Source organism: Microtus pennsylvanicus, chromosome 22 (assembly GCF_037038515.1).
Source record: "Microtus pennsylvanicus isolate mMicPen1 chromosome 22, mMicPen1.hap1, whole genome shotgun sequence".
NCBI classification, from domain to species: Eukaryota; Metazoa; Chordata; class Mammalia; order Rodentia; family Cricetidae; genus Microtus; species Microtus pennsylvanicus.
In genome coordinates, this window is record NC_134600.1 from 12,802,782 (window position 1) to 12,819,199 (window position 16,418).

General features: G+C 43.4%; 1 protein-coding gene across 1 annotated transcript; it reads left to right on the forward strand.

Moving 5' to 3' along the window:
- The first annotated feature begins 9,231 nt into the window (after positions 1-9,231).
- On the forward strand, positions 9,232-9,837 carry LOC142840064 (endogenous retrovirus group K member 6 Pro protein-like). Its single transcript, XM_075956543.1, has one exon. It carries the CDS (start codon positions 9,232-9,234, stop codon positions 9,835-9,837), a length of 606 nt encoding a protein of 201 aa, XP_075812658.1.
- Positions 9,838-16,418: the final 6,581 nt, after the last annotated feature.

Consider the following 16,418-nt stretch of genomic DNA (forward strand, 5'->3'; position numbering starts at 1 on the left):
ATGCCATCAACAAACAGTGAGCACTTGGCTTTTTCTTTTCTGATTTGTAGTCCCTTGATCTCCTTATGGTGTCTTATTGCCCTACCTTAAACCTCAAGAACTATATTGAATAGATATGAAGAGAGTGGACAATCTTGTCTTGTTCTTGATTTCAGTGGAATTGCTGGGTGTTTCTCTACATTTAGTTTGATGTTGGCTGTTGGCTTGCTGAGTATTGCATTTATTATGTTTAGGTATATTCCTTTTATCATGAAGGGGTGTTGTATTTTATCTAATGCTTTTTCGTTATCTAATGAGATGTTCATGTGGTTTTTATTTTTCAGTTAGTTTATATGGTGGATTATGCTGACAGATTTTTGTATGTTGAACCATTCTTGCATCTCTTGGATGTAGCCAACTTGATCACGGTGGATGAATGATCTGATGTGTTCTTGGACTTGATTTGCCAGTTTTTTGTTTTTTTTTTTTATTTGTATTTTTGGACCAATGTTCACGAGTGAGATTGGTCTGTAATTTTCTTTATAATGTCTTTCTGTGGTTTGAGTGTCAGGGTAATTGTAGCCTCAAAAAAGGGGTTTGGCATTGTTCCTTCTGTTTTTATTATGTGAAATAACTCAAGGAGTATTGGTATTAGTTCTTCTGTGAAAGTCTTGTAGAATTCTGAGCTGAAACCATCTGGTCCTGGGCTTTTTTTGGTTGGGAGTCTTTTGATGGCTGTTTCTAATTATTCAGCAGTTATAGGAGTGTTTAATTTGTTTATCTGGTCTTGATTTAATTTTGGTAAGTGATATTTATCCAGAAAATTGTCCATTCATTTAAGTTTTCCAATTTTGTGGAGTTTTCAAAATATGACCTGATGATTCTCTGTATTTCCTCCATATCTATTGTTATGATCCCCTTTTCATTTCTGATTTTGTTCATTTGCATATTTTCTCTCTGCCTTTTGGTTAATTTGGATAAAGTTTTGTCTATTTTGCTGATTTTCTATAAGAACCTACTCTTTGTTTCAGTGATTCTTTGTATTGTTTTTTCTGTTTCTATTTTGTTTATTTCAGCTCTTAATTTGATTTTTCCTGCTGTCTTAATTTATTAGGTGAGTTTACTACTTTTTGTTCAAAAGTTTTCAAAGGTTTTGTTAATTCACTAATGTGGGATTTTTCTGTCCTCTATATGTAGGCATTTAGTGCTATGAACTTTTCTCTTAACACTACTTTCATTGTGTCCCATAAATTTGGATATGTTGTGTGGTCATTTTCATTGAATTTTAGAAATTCTTTTATTTCTTCTTTTTTTTCTTCCTTGACCCATTGATGATTCTGGTTAGCATTGTTTAATTTCCATGTTTGTGAATTTGATGAAATTAGTATTGCTGTTGACTTCTAGTTTTTAACCATGATGATCTGATAAAGTACATAGGGGTATTCTGATTTTTTTTTTTGTATTTGTTGAGGTTTGTTTTGTTAATGAGTATGTGGTTGATTTTTGAGTAAGTTCCAGCAGGTATGGAGAAGAAAATATATTCTTTTCTGTTTAAAAGGAATATTCTATAAAAGTCTGTTAAGTACATTTGAGTCATAACATATGTTAGATACCTTATTTCTCTGTTAATTTTTTGTCTGAATGACCTATCCAGTGGTGAGAGGGGAACATTGAAGTTTCCACTATTAGTATGTGGGGTTTTATGTATGTTTTAAGCTTTAGAAGTGTTTCTTTTACATATGAGCGTGGCCTTATATTTGGGACATTGATGTTCAGTAATGAGATTTCTCTTGATAGATTTTTCTTATGACTAATATGAAATGACCTTCTTGTCTCTTCTGATCAATTTTAGCTTGAAGTCTATCTTGTTAGATATTAGGATATCTACAGCCACTTGTTTCTTAGGTCAATTTGATTGAATACTTTTTCCAACCCTTTACTCTGAGACAATGTCTGTCTTTGAGGTTGAGATGTGTTTCTTTTATGCAGGAGGAGAATGGATTCTGAATTTGTATCCATTGTGTTTGCCTGTGTCTTTATATAGGTGTGTTGATTCCATTTATATTAAGAGTTATTAATGACCAGTGATTGCTATCTCCTATTAATTTAGTATTCATTGTTGGTGATGTTAATTCGTGCCTTTTTCCCTTCTTTTGGATTTACTGCTATGAGACCATCAATTTTCTGTGCTTTTGTTGGTTAACCTAACTTTCTTCAGTTTTCCTTTTAGTATTTTGTGTATGGCTGAGTTTGTGGCTAGGTACTGGTTAAATCTAGTTTTGTCCTGGAATATCTTGTTTTGTCCTTCTATGGTTATTGAAAGTTTTACTGGGTATAGTAGTCTGGGCTGGCATCTGTGGTCTCTTAATGTCTGCATAAATCTTGACAGTGACCTTCTGGCTTTTATTGTTTTCAATGAGAAGTAAGGTGTAATTCTGATAGGTCTGCCTTAAGTGGTACATGGCCTTTTTCCTTTACAGCTCTTTTTTTAAAAAAAAAAAACTATTTATTTATTATGTATACAATATTCTGCCTGTATGCCTGAAGGCCAGAAGAGGGTGCCAGACCTCTTTACAGATGGTTGTGAGCCACCATGTATTTGCTGGGAATTGAACTCAGGACCTTTGGAAGAGCAGGCCATGCTCTTAACCACTGAGCCATCTCTCCACCCCCCTCCTTTACAGCTCTTAATATTCTTTCTTTACTCTGTATGTTTAGTGTTTTGATTATTATGTGGTGAGAGGACCCAAAAAGATGAATATGGTATGTACTACCTCATTAGTGGATTCTAGTCATGAACAAAAGTCATTGAGCCTATAGTTCATGATCCTAGAGAAGCTAAATAACAAGGTGAACCCAAAGAAAAACATATAGATTTTCCTAATAATTGGAAGCAGACAAGATCACGAGGCAAAAGTTGGGAGCATGGGGAAGGGGTTGGAGTTGAGGGAAGGGGAGAGGGGAAGAAAGAAGGGAGAAGGGGAGTATGGAGAGATTTGGGGAAACTGGGAGGGTTTAGATGGAGGAAGGGTGGATATGGGATCAGGGAAGAAGATATCTTAATTAAGGGAGCCATTTTAGGGTTGGCAAGAGACTTGGCTCTAGAGGGCTTCCCAGGTGTCCAAGGGAATATCCCTAGCTATGTCCTTGATCAGTAGAGGAAAGGGTGCCTGAACTGGCCTTGTCCTAAGCCACACTGATGAATATCTTGAATATCATCATAGAACCTTCATCGGGTGATGGATGGAGATAGAGACAGAGACCCACATTGGAGCACTGGACTGAGTCGCCAAAGCACAGATGAAGAGCAGAAGGAGGAAGAATATAAGAAAGGAAGTCAGGACCACGAGGGGTGCGTCCACCCACGAAGACTCTGGAACCGATCGAGTGGGAGCTCACCAAGGCCAGCTGGACTGGGTCTGGACAAGCATGTTATCAAACCAGACTCTCTGGATGTGGCTGACAATGAGTGTGGATTGAGAAGCCAATGATGACACTGGATTTTGATTCTACTGCATGTACTGGCTTTTTGTGAGCCTAGTCTATTTGGATGCACACCTTCCTAGAATGGAGAGGGGGGCCTTGGTCTTCCCACAAGAAAGGGCATCCTGACTTCTCTTAGGACTGGAGAGAGAGGGGGAGAGGGAGTGGGAGGGAAATGGGAGGATGGGAGGCGGTAGAAAATTTAAATCAATCAATCAATAAATATAAAAAAATAAAAAATACAATGCTCTATCAATCTTTAAAAAAAACAAAACACAACAAAATTTAGTTAATTACTTAAGAACAGCACATCCCCATACAGGTTTGTTTTGGGCAGACCATCAAGGAACATAGAGCTTGCAGACAGCAGTGAGCCATGAGATTACAGAACAAAGCTTGTGTCAGGCATTTGCTGATCTAAAATGCAAGCTGGAGAAGCCCCTCCTCCCAGAGTCAGAGCTCAGCCTAATCAGAGTAGGGTTGGCAGAAGCCAGAGAAGCTGGAAGCTGCAGAGGAGTTTCAGCCAAAAGCCACAAGCAGCAGTAAGTCAGCCACTTAGTAGGAAGGACTAAGCCACTTGGGAATAGGAGGAAGGAAATTGTGAAGTTGTCTTCTAGGAGGCCAACACAATGGTGTGCAGCTGTGTGCCAGAGGGGAGGTGGTTAAGTTGCAGAGAGGTAGTTCAGCTGTGTGTGGTGGGAGAAGGCTGCAGGAGAGACCCAGCAATAGTGAGGATTCCGGCCATATGGTCACCAATTTGTTGTTGTACAAAGAGTTCCTAAATAGTCCAGAATAGAGATAACAAAGGTTTACTCATCTGGAAATAAACTAACAGAAAGAATACTAGTCCAGAGCCTTCTGTGAGCAATGGGAATGGGAACCAAATCCAACAGCCAAGAGGCTTTGTCTGTATTTATCGTACATGAGATGATGCCCAAGGTGGGCAGGTATCTTAAAGGCTATTCACTGCAGGAGTTCCCCAGCACAGGCTACCTGTGTTCCACATATTTTTTTGCAGTACAGTAGACGGCGGTAGCATCTCTACCCATCCAAGAAATCTCCTGAAGCCCACAGTCTTCCCTCTTCCTCACCCTTTTCTAGGATGGCAAATAGTATAGGTAAATCCCATATTCTATCCCACATATGTCCTTCTCCCAACTATTTTATTCATCCCTGTCAATATTTCATACTTTTATTTTTGACCCTCTCTGTCTATCTTCCCACATGGCTGAGCTTGCATCACCATCTCCATCACTTACACCCTCATGGAGCCCATCTGTCTGGAACAAGGTGTCCCCTGCCTTCTTAAAAAGAATACCATCATTTTTTTGGTTCAAGGTCATATTTATTTAGAAATATCTAACGTTACTAAAAAGGTGAAAAGAAGAGTAGTTATCTGTAACCACATTGCCCTGAAAGGAAGCAAGTATTAGTATCTCACCACAATTTTCCAGAATTTTCTAGACCTAAACATATATCCATAGGACAATAATTAAAAAAAAAAATAAGATTCGTCAGAAGTTAATGCAATATTTTATGCTCTGCATATTTCCCCTCCCATTGATTACATCATGATAATTTCCTATAATCCAATATTTCTTTAAAAATGTTTTCTATCTTTTGCATTTCACCATTTTACTCCACAGAAATTTATTTAAACATTTCTGTTCTACTTGAGCATCAAGTTTGCAATTTTTTTCTAACTTGGATTAATGTATTTTGTCCTGTAAGTAGAATTTGTACATATTAATCATAACTGTACCAGATTTTTCTTTTTTTTTTTTTGGTTTTTCAGGACAGGGTTTCTCTGTAGCTTTGGACTCTGTCCTGGAATAGCTCTTGTAGCCCAGGCTGTTCTCGAACTCACAGACATCTGCCTTCCTCTGCCTCTCAAGTGCTGCATATTTTTCTTTTATTCTTGTGTGTGTGAATGTGCACCTGCGCGTGTATGTGCGTGTGAATGTGTCTCATGTTTCCCTTGCTGATCTTAAGCTTGCTTTGTGTTTGAGGAGTGCCTTTAACTTCTGATCTCCCTGTTTCTGTCTCCTAAGTGCTAGGATTATAGGTAGGCACCACCATGATATAGCTGTGCCCTTCAATTTTTCTTAAACTAGATTCCTAGTGCTGCCAGTGATGGATTAACCGATCTGATGTTTAAGGACCCTGTTTTCCAATTACTGTGTAAGAGGTTCATATTGATTTATTACCCCTCCAACTCTTTATTTAACAATATGCACAAGATCAAGAAAAGCTGATACACTAAGTTTTTAAGGGAAGATAATATCCTGTCAGAGATTGAATTAAAAGTAGCCTAGCCAGACTGATGCCAGCCCTGACTCATGCATGCTCAGAAGATGTCTCTGAGCCCTGGTAACTTCCCTTTCACCTCTGTATCAACTTCAGTGGCAGATCCAGTCCAGAATTGCTACAAATGCCTTGGGAAGAGCCCTATTTAGGAACCACCACTTGGGTAATATTGAATCCTTGGTTACACTACAGGAAAATATTTCAGCAAAAGCCAAAGAGACATTGAGGGGGAAGTGTGTACACAGAAGATTAGGTACTAAATAGAGAGAGACACTGTGCTTAGGTGTCTTTACAAAAGATACAGAAATATTTGCCACATATCTTAAAGGATGTAATTCATAGCTGAGTATAGTGGCATAAGGCTTTAATACCACCGCTTGGTGGTGTCTTTCTCCTGTGGTGGCTACAAGGCTTCTCTTCTGATTATGCCTACTTTCTCTATATAGCTTTTCCAGTCTGGCTACATTCTGTTAAGTCATTGGCTGAAAGCAGCTTCTTTATTCATTAACCATCATAAGCAACACATATACAAAGGGACTTCCCATACCAAAGAGGCACACTGACCTAGTGAGTTCCAGACCAGGCAAAGCATAAGACCTTGTCTCAAAAAAGAATAAATAAAACAAATAATGTAATTTATAATGTAAGACTTTAAGACAATCCTGAAGCCATTTTTGACAATTCTGAATCCTCTCAGCCTCTGTGCCATAGTGCTTCCCCTCCTCCCCTGAGAACCAAGGACCTAACAGCTACACTCGCACGTAATCAGTTCCTGAACAATTACCCATATATGTAAGTTTTGGTTCGGTCCCTCGGCTTCCCGAATGCTGGGGGACTCTGTCATGACAGAATTAATAAAATCCTCATGCTTTTGCATTGGCTGTGGTATGTGAGATGGTCTCTGGGGGCGACTCCTTCTTGGTGTTTGGATGCTAGAGTCCAACGTTTGGTTCCCTGACCGGGAATCAAGTCGCTGCCAGACACACTCTAAACCCAGTTGGAGGTATAAAGCAATGAGCTCATTTTTATGTCTGTCTGTTTGTGTATTGTGTTTCTGTTTCTGTGTAATTGTGAATTAGTACCTTGAGCATTGTACCTGCGCAGGGCTAGTATTTGAAGGGGACCAGGCTTTGGGACAGACGTGTCCGGGAACATTCCCTGGCCCAGCTGTGGAGGACGCTTCACTGGCAATTTGTGAAACTAGGAGCGACCAGGTCATCTTAGTTTCTAGGGAGTGTGGCCCTTATCGCCCACTCCCTTCCAGGTTAATATCAGTTTGTTGCCGCGCTGCTTCTGATTTTGAGTCTATGTCTGTCTTTTTGTTCTTGTGTTTTTTCAGTTCTCCACCAGAGTGGTGGTGAGAGCACCAACTTCTGGTTTTGAGTTTATGTCTGTCTCATTGTATTTTGTGTTTTTGTATGTCAGTTTGTCTTTGTTAAAATCCACCTGCAGGAATTCAGAACCTGGCACCGGGCCCCCTAGCCATCATCAGTTTCCCTGATTCCTAAAGCAGCCGCACCACTGGAAGAGGTGATGGCTGCCCCTCCCGAAGCCCTTTGTCTTCTCTCTTTCCTGTACTGGAGCAAAAGAAACCCAGAATCCAGGCACCTCTGGTTCTTCCTGATATCCAGCAGAACAGGACAGACTTCTTCCTCCTCCTCCCCCAGAGGAAGCACTTCGTTCCTGAGGAGCCCAGCTGGTCGGGCCCTAGCCCTGAAAACTTCAGTACTCAGCATCTATGCTGGGACAGGGGAAAGATGAAAATGACTTCCCAAGCATTTCCCCTTCGCTCAGTTGCAGGCCTGTAGTGCCCTGGTCTCCCTTATTTCTGTGCTGCATTCGCGGGGACAGTTTATGATCAACTAACTAAGCTTCCTGTGTGTTTCTGTGCTATGCCTGCCCCATCTGGTGGTTAGCTGCAGGGCATTCACTCCATTGTTAATATGGTAATTTCCCACCTGCCTGGGGGGAGATCCTTGTGCTGCAGTTAGGTAGATAAGGACTTCCCAAAGGCTGAATAAAGTGGTACTCAGCTGCTCACCTTTCGAATGACCCTGGTCTCTACGTGTCTTCTTTTCAACCTCCGGGCCCTTGCCCGACTCACATTCGGTACAGTGGCGCGCGAACTGTACCGAGGGTGTAACACCAAATCGGGTGTTACAATTGGAGGCCCCGCTGGGATGATCATCGGCAACTAGACCCATCTGCGAGATCGAGAAGTAGAGATCCCTGAGAGGTCGCCCTCGGGAAGGCTGGCCAGCAGGTAAGAAATTGTGCCGCGAGGGTGATTTGGTTATGGGTGCAAGTTATTCTGTTCCATTGTTAAAGGGCCGGCTAACAGGCCAGTTGTTAGGTCTTTTGGAAAATAAAGGCACCGGTATTAAAGTTGAGAAAGCACAAGAGATTATTAAGACAGTTTTAGAGTTTAGTCCCTGGTTCCTACATCAGGGGGTTTTAATATTACTGATTGGGAGCAGGTAAAGGCCGATCTTCAAAATGCACTGAAAGAGAGAGGGCCACAAGAATTCCCCATGGCGATATTTTCACTATGGCTCTTGGTCAGAGATGCTCTTCTCAGTGATGATGTTAAAGTGAAAGAGCAATTAGAGAGTTTAAACAAAACCCTTGAGGAGATTCAGGGAGTAGAATCTGTGAGTTCTATTAAGAGTTTTGAGGAACAGAAAGTTATAGGAACAGGAAGTAATAGAAAGGATATAGAAGAAGAAGAAGAAGAAATTTTAGAAAAGGAGATCGCACTGATAATAAAGAAGTTAGAAAAAGAGGAAAGGAAGGAAGCAAACGGAGATGTCTCCATGAGACCTCCTCCGCAAAATCCTTGCACTACTGCTTCTGCCCCTATGGACTTAGAGGCAGAAACCCGAGAGATCCGGGACAGGTTAAATAATCTAAGTGGAGAGAAGCAGATTTATCCTGTTGTGGAAAACATTGATCAGCAGGGACGGAGGGCCAGGCAGCATAACCCTCTGGCCTTTAAGGATATTAAGCAGTTAAAAGAAACAGTTGTGCACTATGAAGCTCATGCTCCTTTCACTGTAGCTTTATTGGAATCCTTTGCAGAGCTCAACCTTATACCCAGTGACTGGATGCAGCTTTGCAGGGCTTGTCTTTCAGGGGGAGATTACTTGTTATGGAGAGGTAAAATATAGGAAAATTGCAAAAAAGACGGCAGGCAAAAATGCTGAAGCAGGTTTCCCCCAGAATAACCTTGTACGAGGCACCTGAGGAAGTGCAGGACTAGATCTCTGTACCTCCGCCTGAGCAGTATTGACCCCACAAATGGGTGTGTAGGCCTTGGGCACTGGAGGATTTGGACCTATCCCAGAGTGTTCAGTAGGTATAGTTTTGGGTAGAAGTAGTTCTGCGCTCAAAGGAATCAAAATTTTACCAGGAATTATAGACTGTGATTATACTGGAGAAATTAAAATTATGATTGAAGCTGGCATGGGAGTCCTTGTCATCCCTCAAGGAGCGAGAATAGCTCAATTAGTGCCTTTGCCCATGTTTCGCTCTACTAATCCTTTCTTTAAACAAGAACAAGGGGACAAGGGATTTGGCTCCACAGGATCCCCTGGAGCTTTTTGGGTTTCTAGTTTAGAGAATCGCCCCACTCTTACTTTAATAGTCAATGGGAAAAGGTTCCAAGGCCTTCCTGATACAGGGGCTGATTCTTCAGTGATTGCTAAAAAGCACTGGCCTGCAGCCTGGCCTCTACAGCCAGCCTCAACGACCTTGCAGGGAGTAGGAACGGCCAGTTCTCCAGAGTGCAGTACTCAATATTTAGATTGGGAGGACGAAGAAGGCCATAAGGGCATTTTTAAACCATTTGTCCCAGAACACCTTCCTCTTAATTTGTGGGGAAGAGATGTTTTGCAAGCTATGGGAGCAGTTCTGACCACAGAACCTGTGCAGCGTATGCTATCGAAGCAGGGCTTTGTCCCTGGTCAGGGTTTGGGCCAAAATCTGCAGGGGGATGTGCAGATTTTAGCAGACAAGAAAATAATACAACAGTCACCTGAACAGAGTGCAGGGTTAGAAAACTTTTCCTAGGGGCCATTGCAGAGCAGCCAGAAAGCATTCCTATAAAATGGAAAACTGAAAAGCCTGTTTGGATAGAACAATGGCCCCTGAGTAAGGAGAAATTACAGGCTGCTTGTACTCTAGTCCAGGAACAGCTAGAGGCAGGACACATAGTGCCATCCACTTCTCCCAGGAATACCCCTATCTTTAGTATTAAGAAAAAGTCTGGTAAATGGAGGTTATTGCAAGATCTTAGAGCAGTAAATGATTGCATGGAAATTATGGGGGCAACTCAACCTGGGTTGCCTCAGCCTGTAGGTATTCCTGCAGGATATCATCTTTTAGTTATTGACCTGAAGGATTGTTTTTTCACCATTCCCTTGCATCCAAAAGACTCTGATAAATTTGCTTTCAGTGTACCATCTATAAATTTCAAAGAACCATAAAAGCGCTACCAATGGGTAACATTGCCCCAGGGTATGGCCAATAGTTCTGTAATTTGCCAAATGTTTGTGGTACAGGTTATTGCCCCTATAAGGTATATTCTCAACTGTATATAAATCATTATTTGCATGACATCCTATTAGATGGACAGGACACAGAAATAGTCCTTGAGGCTTTTGCTGACTTGCAAGAATGCCTAGCACATGCTGGGTTAGTTATTGCTTCTGAAAAAGTACAACAACAGTTTCCATATCAATACTTGGGGCATCAGCTGTTGCAGACAGGAGTAAAACCACAGAAAGTTACTCTTCGCCTAGATAAACTACAAACTTTGAATTATTTTTAAAAGTTGCTTGGGGACCTGACTTGGGTCCGGCCCAGTCTGGGAATTCCTACTGGAGACTTAAAACCACTTTTTTGACATTCTGCAGGGGAATCCAGACCCAACCTCCTTTCGTGAGTTAACACCTCAAGCAAAGCAATGTATTACTTTAATCGAAGAAAATCTTGCCTCTGCTCATATTAATTATATTGACTATAGTCAGCCACTGCTGTTGATAATTTCACCCTCCAAGCATAGTCCTACTGGAGTTTTTTTGGCAGCAAGGACACATCCTGTGGGTGCATGAACATGTGTCACCTGTAAAAATTGTTATCTCATATCCATCAGCTGTGCTACGTGTTATTCAGAAAGGATATAAGCTTAGTTTGCAAACTTTTGGAATTTTACCTGATGAGGTTATTACACCATATGCCCAGGCAGCATTTGGTTGCAAAATTTTGCTGAAGATTGGACTTTACTTTTATGCACTAATCCCTGCATGTTAGACAGTCATTATCCTTTTGATGAGTTAGTTACCTTCTTTAAAAATCATCCGGTATGTTTCCCTAAAATTATTTCTTTGCAGCCTCTGGCAGGGGCACGAAATGTGTTTACTGATGGATCTTCCACTGGGAGAGCTGTGGTAGCCTCCCCTCCTGATTTTGATATTCAGTCTGTTAATACTAACTCTGCTCAGGTGGCTGAATTGGTTGCTGTCCAGATGGCCCTAGAGAAATATGCTGATATTCCATTTAACCTTTTTACTGACAGTCAGTATATAAGCAAAATTCTTGCACCACTGGAAACTGCAGCTTATGTTGCCTCTGTATCTCGAGTCCAGATGCAGTTATTGGCTATTCAAACTTTGCTTTGGGCACGATCTGTACCCATTTACGTAGGGCATTTGCGGGCTCATACTGACCTCCCTGGTCCTTTGAGTGAGGGAAACGCTTTGGCTGATCAGCTTACTCATCAAATTTATGTAGTGAGTCAGGAATCTTATGAAGCTGCAGAAAAAGCTCATAATCGTTTTCATCTCAATGCTGGATCTTTAAGATTTCATTTTAAGATATCTCGAGAGCAAGTAACTAATATTGTTAAAAAGTGCTCTCTGTGTACAGAACTTTTAACTGTTCCCCATTTGGGAGTTAATCCTTGTGGGCTTGCCCCTAATCATTTATGGCAAATGGATATCACCCATGTTCCTTCTTTTGGGCGCATGCAATATGTTCACGTAACCGTAGATACATATTCTCATCTCATTTTTGCCTCAGCTCACACAGGAGAAAGATTACGGGATGTTAAAAGTCGTTGTCTCCAGGCATTTGCCTACATGGGAGTTCCTAAAACTGTTAAGACTGATAATGGACCAGCCTATACTAGCTTTGCTAAATTTTGCTCTGAGTTTTCTATTTCGCACAAAACGGGAATACCTTATAATCCTCAAGGACAAGCTGTAGTGGAGCGAGCGCATCATACGCTCAAAGCCTATTTTCATAAAACAAAAAAGGGGGTATATGGTTCCACCCCCAGAGATCATTTATCTTTTATTTTATACATTTTAAATTTTTTGACTGTTGATGCTCAATCTCATACCGCCGCTGACAGGCATTGGCGGCAAGATTCTTCCGGGATGCCTCATGTCAAATGGAAGAATCTATCAGATGGCACCTGGCATGGTCCAGATCCTGTACTGGTGTGGGGAAGAGGGGCTGTTTGTGTTTTCCCGCAGGATGCTGACAATTCAATATGGGTACCTGAGCGGCTAGTGCATGCTGTGGATTTTCCTGTCCAGAAGCCTGAAGACAGGACAGAGCCGAGAGATCAAAGAGATTCTGGCTTGTCAACTGAAGAGTTTCTGGTTTCCTGAGGAGCTGGCTGCGGTGGTCTGAGTGCCAAGGATTGTTCCTCTACTCGTCTACCCATCTACCCATTCCATGATATCGGCAGCCACAGCTGTTGCTGCCACAGCAGCTAAAGCTGCTGGATTTTTCATTAGTCAGTCAGTTGCTTCCTGCTAGCACAAAGGATACCTTCTCAGGGCAGGTTGCAAAGGCCGTAGCCATTCAAATTGAGCTAAATTTACAAATGAATATTGCAGTTAATTTTGCTCTTGGTTGTGGTTAAAGACCACTGCTAGTTGTTACAGTAATAAGCTTATTGATGTTATTCACGGACCCTGAGGTGTACAATTTACAAATTGGCTCTTAAAATTATTCTAGTTAGCTATACCAGGGTTATTTTCTCCAGCGCTGAGACCTTACTTACAGGGCTCCAATTTGGGCAAAATTATTAAGAATTGAGCAGGCACAGTCTCCTTAAGGGATGCTTCCATGTGCTGGAGCATCATCTTCATGGTTGTGATGCCAGAGCCAAAGACAAGCTCAGGTCAATGTTGCCACGTGGCAAGTCCTCTTAGCTATTGCCCCAGAGAATCTTTCAACACAAATCTGGCTGAACTCGGTGATGGATGACTAGTGAGCCACAGACCAGAAAGGCTTTTGGGGGGCTGCCTCAACCTAAGACAGGAAATGTGTTTTGACCTGGATGCTTTCCCATGACTGGTAAGGGGTATTGCCTGACGTCCAATGCCACCCAAGACAGGCCTAGCCATAATTTATACAAAAGGGGGACCTGTAATACCCTGGTCTCCCTTATTCCTGTGGTGCATTCGCGGGGACAGTTAATGATCAACTACTAAGCTTCCTGCGTGTTTCTGTGCTAACCCTGCCCCATCTGGTGGTTAGCTGTAGGGCATTCACTCCATTGTTAATATGGTAATTTCCCACCTGCCTGGGCGGAAATCCTTGTGCTGCAGTTAGGTAGATAAGGACTTCCCAAAGGCTGAATAAAGTGGCATTCAGCTAATCTCCTTTTGAATGACTCTGGTCTCTCTGTGTCTTCTTTTCAACCTCCAGGCCTTTGCCCAACTCACCTTTGGTAAGGTGGCGAGGGAACTGTACTGAGGGTGTGACACCAAATCGGGTGTTACACAGGCCAATTACAATACTGCCCTTTTCTGCCTCTAATCTTTACTTATAACCCTTCCTTTTCTTGAAACTCTCAGGCTGTGACCAGGCTTATAGAATTTCTTCTGGTTATTCATAACCCCACTTGGGATGATTGCCAACAGCTCTTACAGGTGCTCCTAACCACAGAGGAAAAACAATATCCCAGGAGCTGACAGCAGGCCAACCCAATCACCGGACAAGATAGAGGATGGGACTTCAATACTCCAGCTGGTAGGGAGCAGCTCCGTCTTTATTGCCAGAGTCCAATTGGCAGGTCTAAAGAAAGGGGGGAGGGGGTTTGCAAAGCACCCCACTAATTTGCTAATTTGGCTAAGGTAAGAGCAATAGTACAAAGGTCTGATAGTACTCCTAGAGGATTTTTAGAAAGACTATTGGAGGGGTACAGGGTGTAAACCCCTTTTGATCCCATGGCAGCAGATTGCCAAGCCAATGCAGTGATGTCTTTTATAGGCCAGTCAGCATCAGATATTCGTAGCAAGTTGCAGAGAATGGTGGGACTGCAGAGATGCTCCCTCCAGGACTTAGTAAAGAAAAAAATTAGACAGATAAGGAGGCAACAGAAGATGACACCTGCAGAGACTGCACACCTCAGACAGAGCAGCCCCTGAGTGGTCGAATGTGGACTTCAGTGAGGAAAAATGGCTCTACAGGACTTTGGGCTCGAGACACTTCCCAAAGCAGCTGCTGAGCAGAAGCGGGTCGGAGAACGGCACCGAGTACAGCCGGCTACTGAAGCGATGCTCTGCCCACCTGAGAGGCCTATGCAGTATCCACAGTGACAGTACTGAAATCCCCCCCCCCTTGTTTACACTGTACACCCTGGTGTCCAGTTCTGGGGTGTATGGGGGAAAAAGGGGGAGGAGTTCCCCCTCGCTATGTCTAAAGCATTTGACTATGGACAAAAGGATGGCTGATTATTCCTGAGTGTCCCACACTATTATTACAAAAAGACCTGTTGGAGACTTTGACTTCCCCTACTGTTCTCCAGGGCTATAAAGAATAGCAGGCTGCTCTCTGCCTTTGCCATGCCCACCTCGCTGAGGAAGGCTTTGCAGCCACTGCCAGCTGAATCCTCCTCCCAGCTGCCTTGGTCACAGCCCAAGCCTGGGAACTCTGCTTACAGCCACCGGCCCGGCAGGTAGTGACTGACTGAAATGAGGAGGGGCTGGGAGATGCTGGAGCCCAATTCCAAATGGCCTTCCCAAGCTGCTTGCAAGTTTCATAGAGAACAACTGCTCCCAGCTCCCAGTCCTAAGCTGTGGGAAGCTTGGGGTACTGCAATGCCCAAGCAGAGCTGGTTTTACTGACGTATGCTGGTAGGATTTGCTGAAGAAGACAGGGCAGCAATGGTGAATGAGCTGAGCAGCCTACTTAAAGGGACATCGGCCGGAAGGCAGAGAAGCTTTTTCTTACCAGGACTAAGAAGATCAAAGAAGAAATCTTCTCGAGGTTTGGCCTGCTCAAGGTAATCGAGGTTGATGGTAAAACTGCCTTGTTGCTTAGAAAAGTCAGGGCATGGGGAAAATTACACTATGCATACAGACCCCAGAGTTCAGGACAGGTAAAAAGGATAAATAAAGACCCTTACCAAATTAGCCTTTGGAATCTGGCACTAGAGACTGGGTACAGCTCCTTCCCCTAGCCCTGTTCTGTGTACGAAACACACCGTCTCAGCTGGGACTAACCCCCTATGACATCCAATATCAGGGACTCCCCTCTTAGTTTCCTAAGGCCCCTCATGACCTATTTGCTCACAAACCTCAGCTGCAGGCGCAGTTGAAGGCTCTCCAGATCTCCGAGCCCAGGTATAGAGACCCCTGGCCACCCTGACACCTGGAAATCTCGCATTCATTCCAGAATTGACACCTGAGGTATATTTGGAGGGACATGAGGAAAGCTACAGCACCCCCCAGCCAGAACAGCAGCTGCCTGCTCATACCTGCAATCTATGCCTCCTCAATCCCTTGCTTTGATACCCCTGCCCTTACCCCTAATTTCTGTCAACTAGTGGCAGAGCTAGCCTCCTGGGATATCTGAGATTCATATCCCCCACAGCTGCCCCTGGAGGCTGGCAGACTTACCCCTGGAGAAAATATTTGGGCACAGGTGTCCAGAACATAGATACTTCCCGAAAACAATGCTCCATGTGGAGCACAGGGACCTGTGACATCTCCCCCACTTGTCTCCCAGGGGCGAGCAGCGGGACTGTCTCCATGGGTGTCGGGAAGGACTTGGGGCATGAGATAGTATTTAAAACCAAGTACTATCTGACCAGAGCCTGCTGCTGCCGGCCAGACTAGACCCTCCCTAAAGGGGCCCTAGCTATTCCTGCTGCTGTCCGCTGGACTAAGCTATTCTCCCTGCTTCTTTGCTGGCACCTCCCACCACCAGCCCGGGCACCCGGAAATCTCACACCCGTTCCAGGTTGGCGATTCTATGTACGTTCGAAGACACTAGTCTCAGAATCTTGGACTTCGCTGGAAGGGTCCCTACACCTACTGCCCTCAAAGTGGACGGTATTACAGCCTGCCTGCCTCTCACATCAAGCCTGCACCTCCACAGAACGACCCAGGACTACTTAACCTGGACCCTGATTAACTTTGAGACTGGGCCACCCTTAAGGCTAGCCACTGCAGTTCATCCCCTGGATGCCTGGTTCCCCCGGCTAACTTTTGACCTGTGAGTTTTAGCAAATTACTCTTGGGAGGATACTGAGCAAACCCCAGAAACTTTTATCCTGTATACAAATATTCTGAATGATATATTTGTCTGGGGGGGAAAAGCAAACTCTGCAGTATGTGGGAGGGGGGCTA

Excerpts from the sequence above, each read along its gene's own strand:
- LOC142840064 (XM_075956543.1), top strand. The coding sequence starts at position 9,232 with ATGGGAGTCCTTGTCATCCCTCAAGGAGCGAGAATAGCTCAATTAGTG.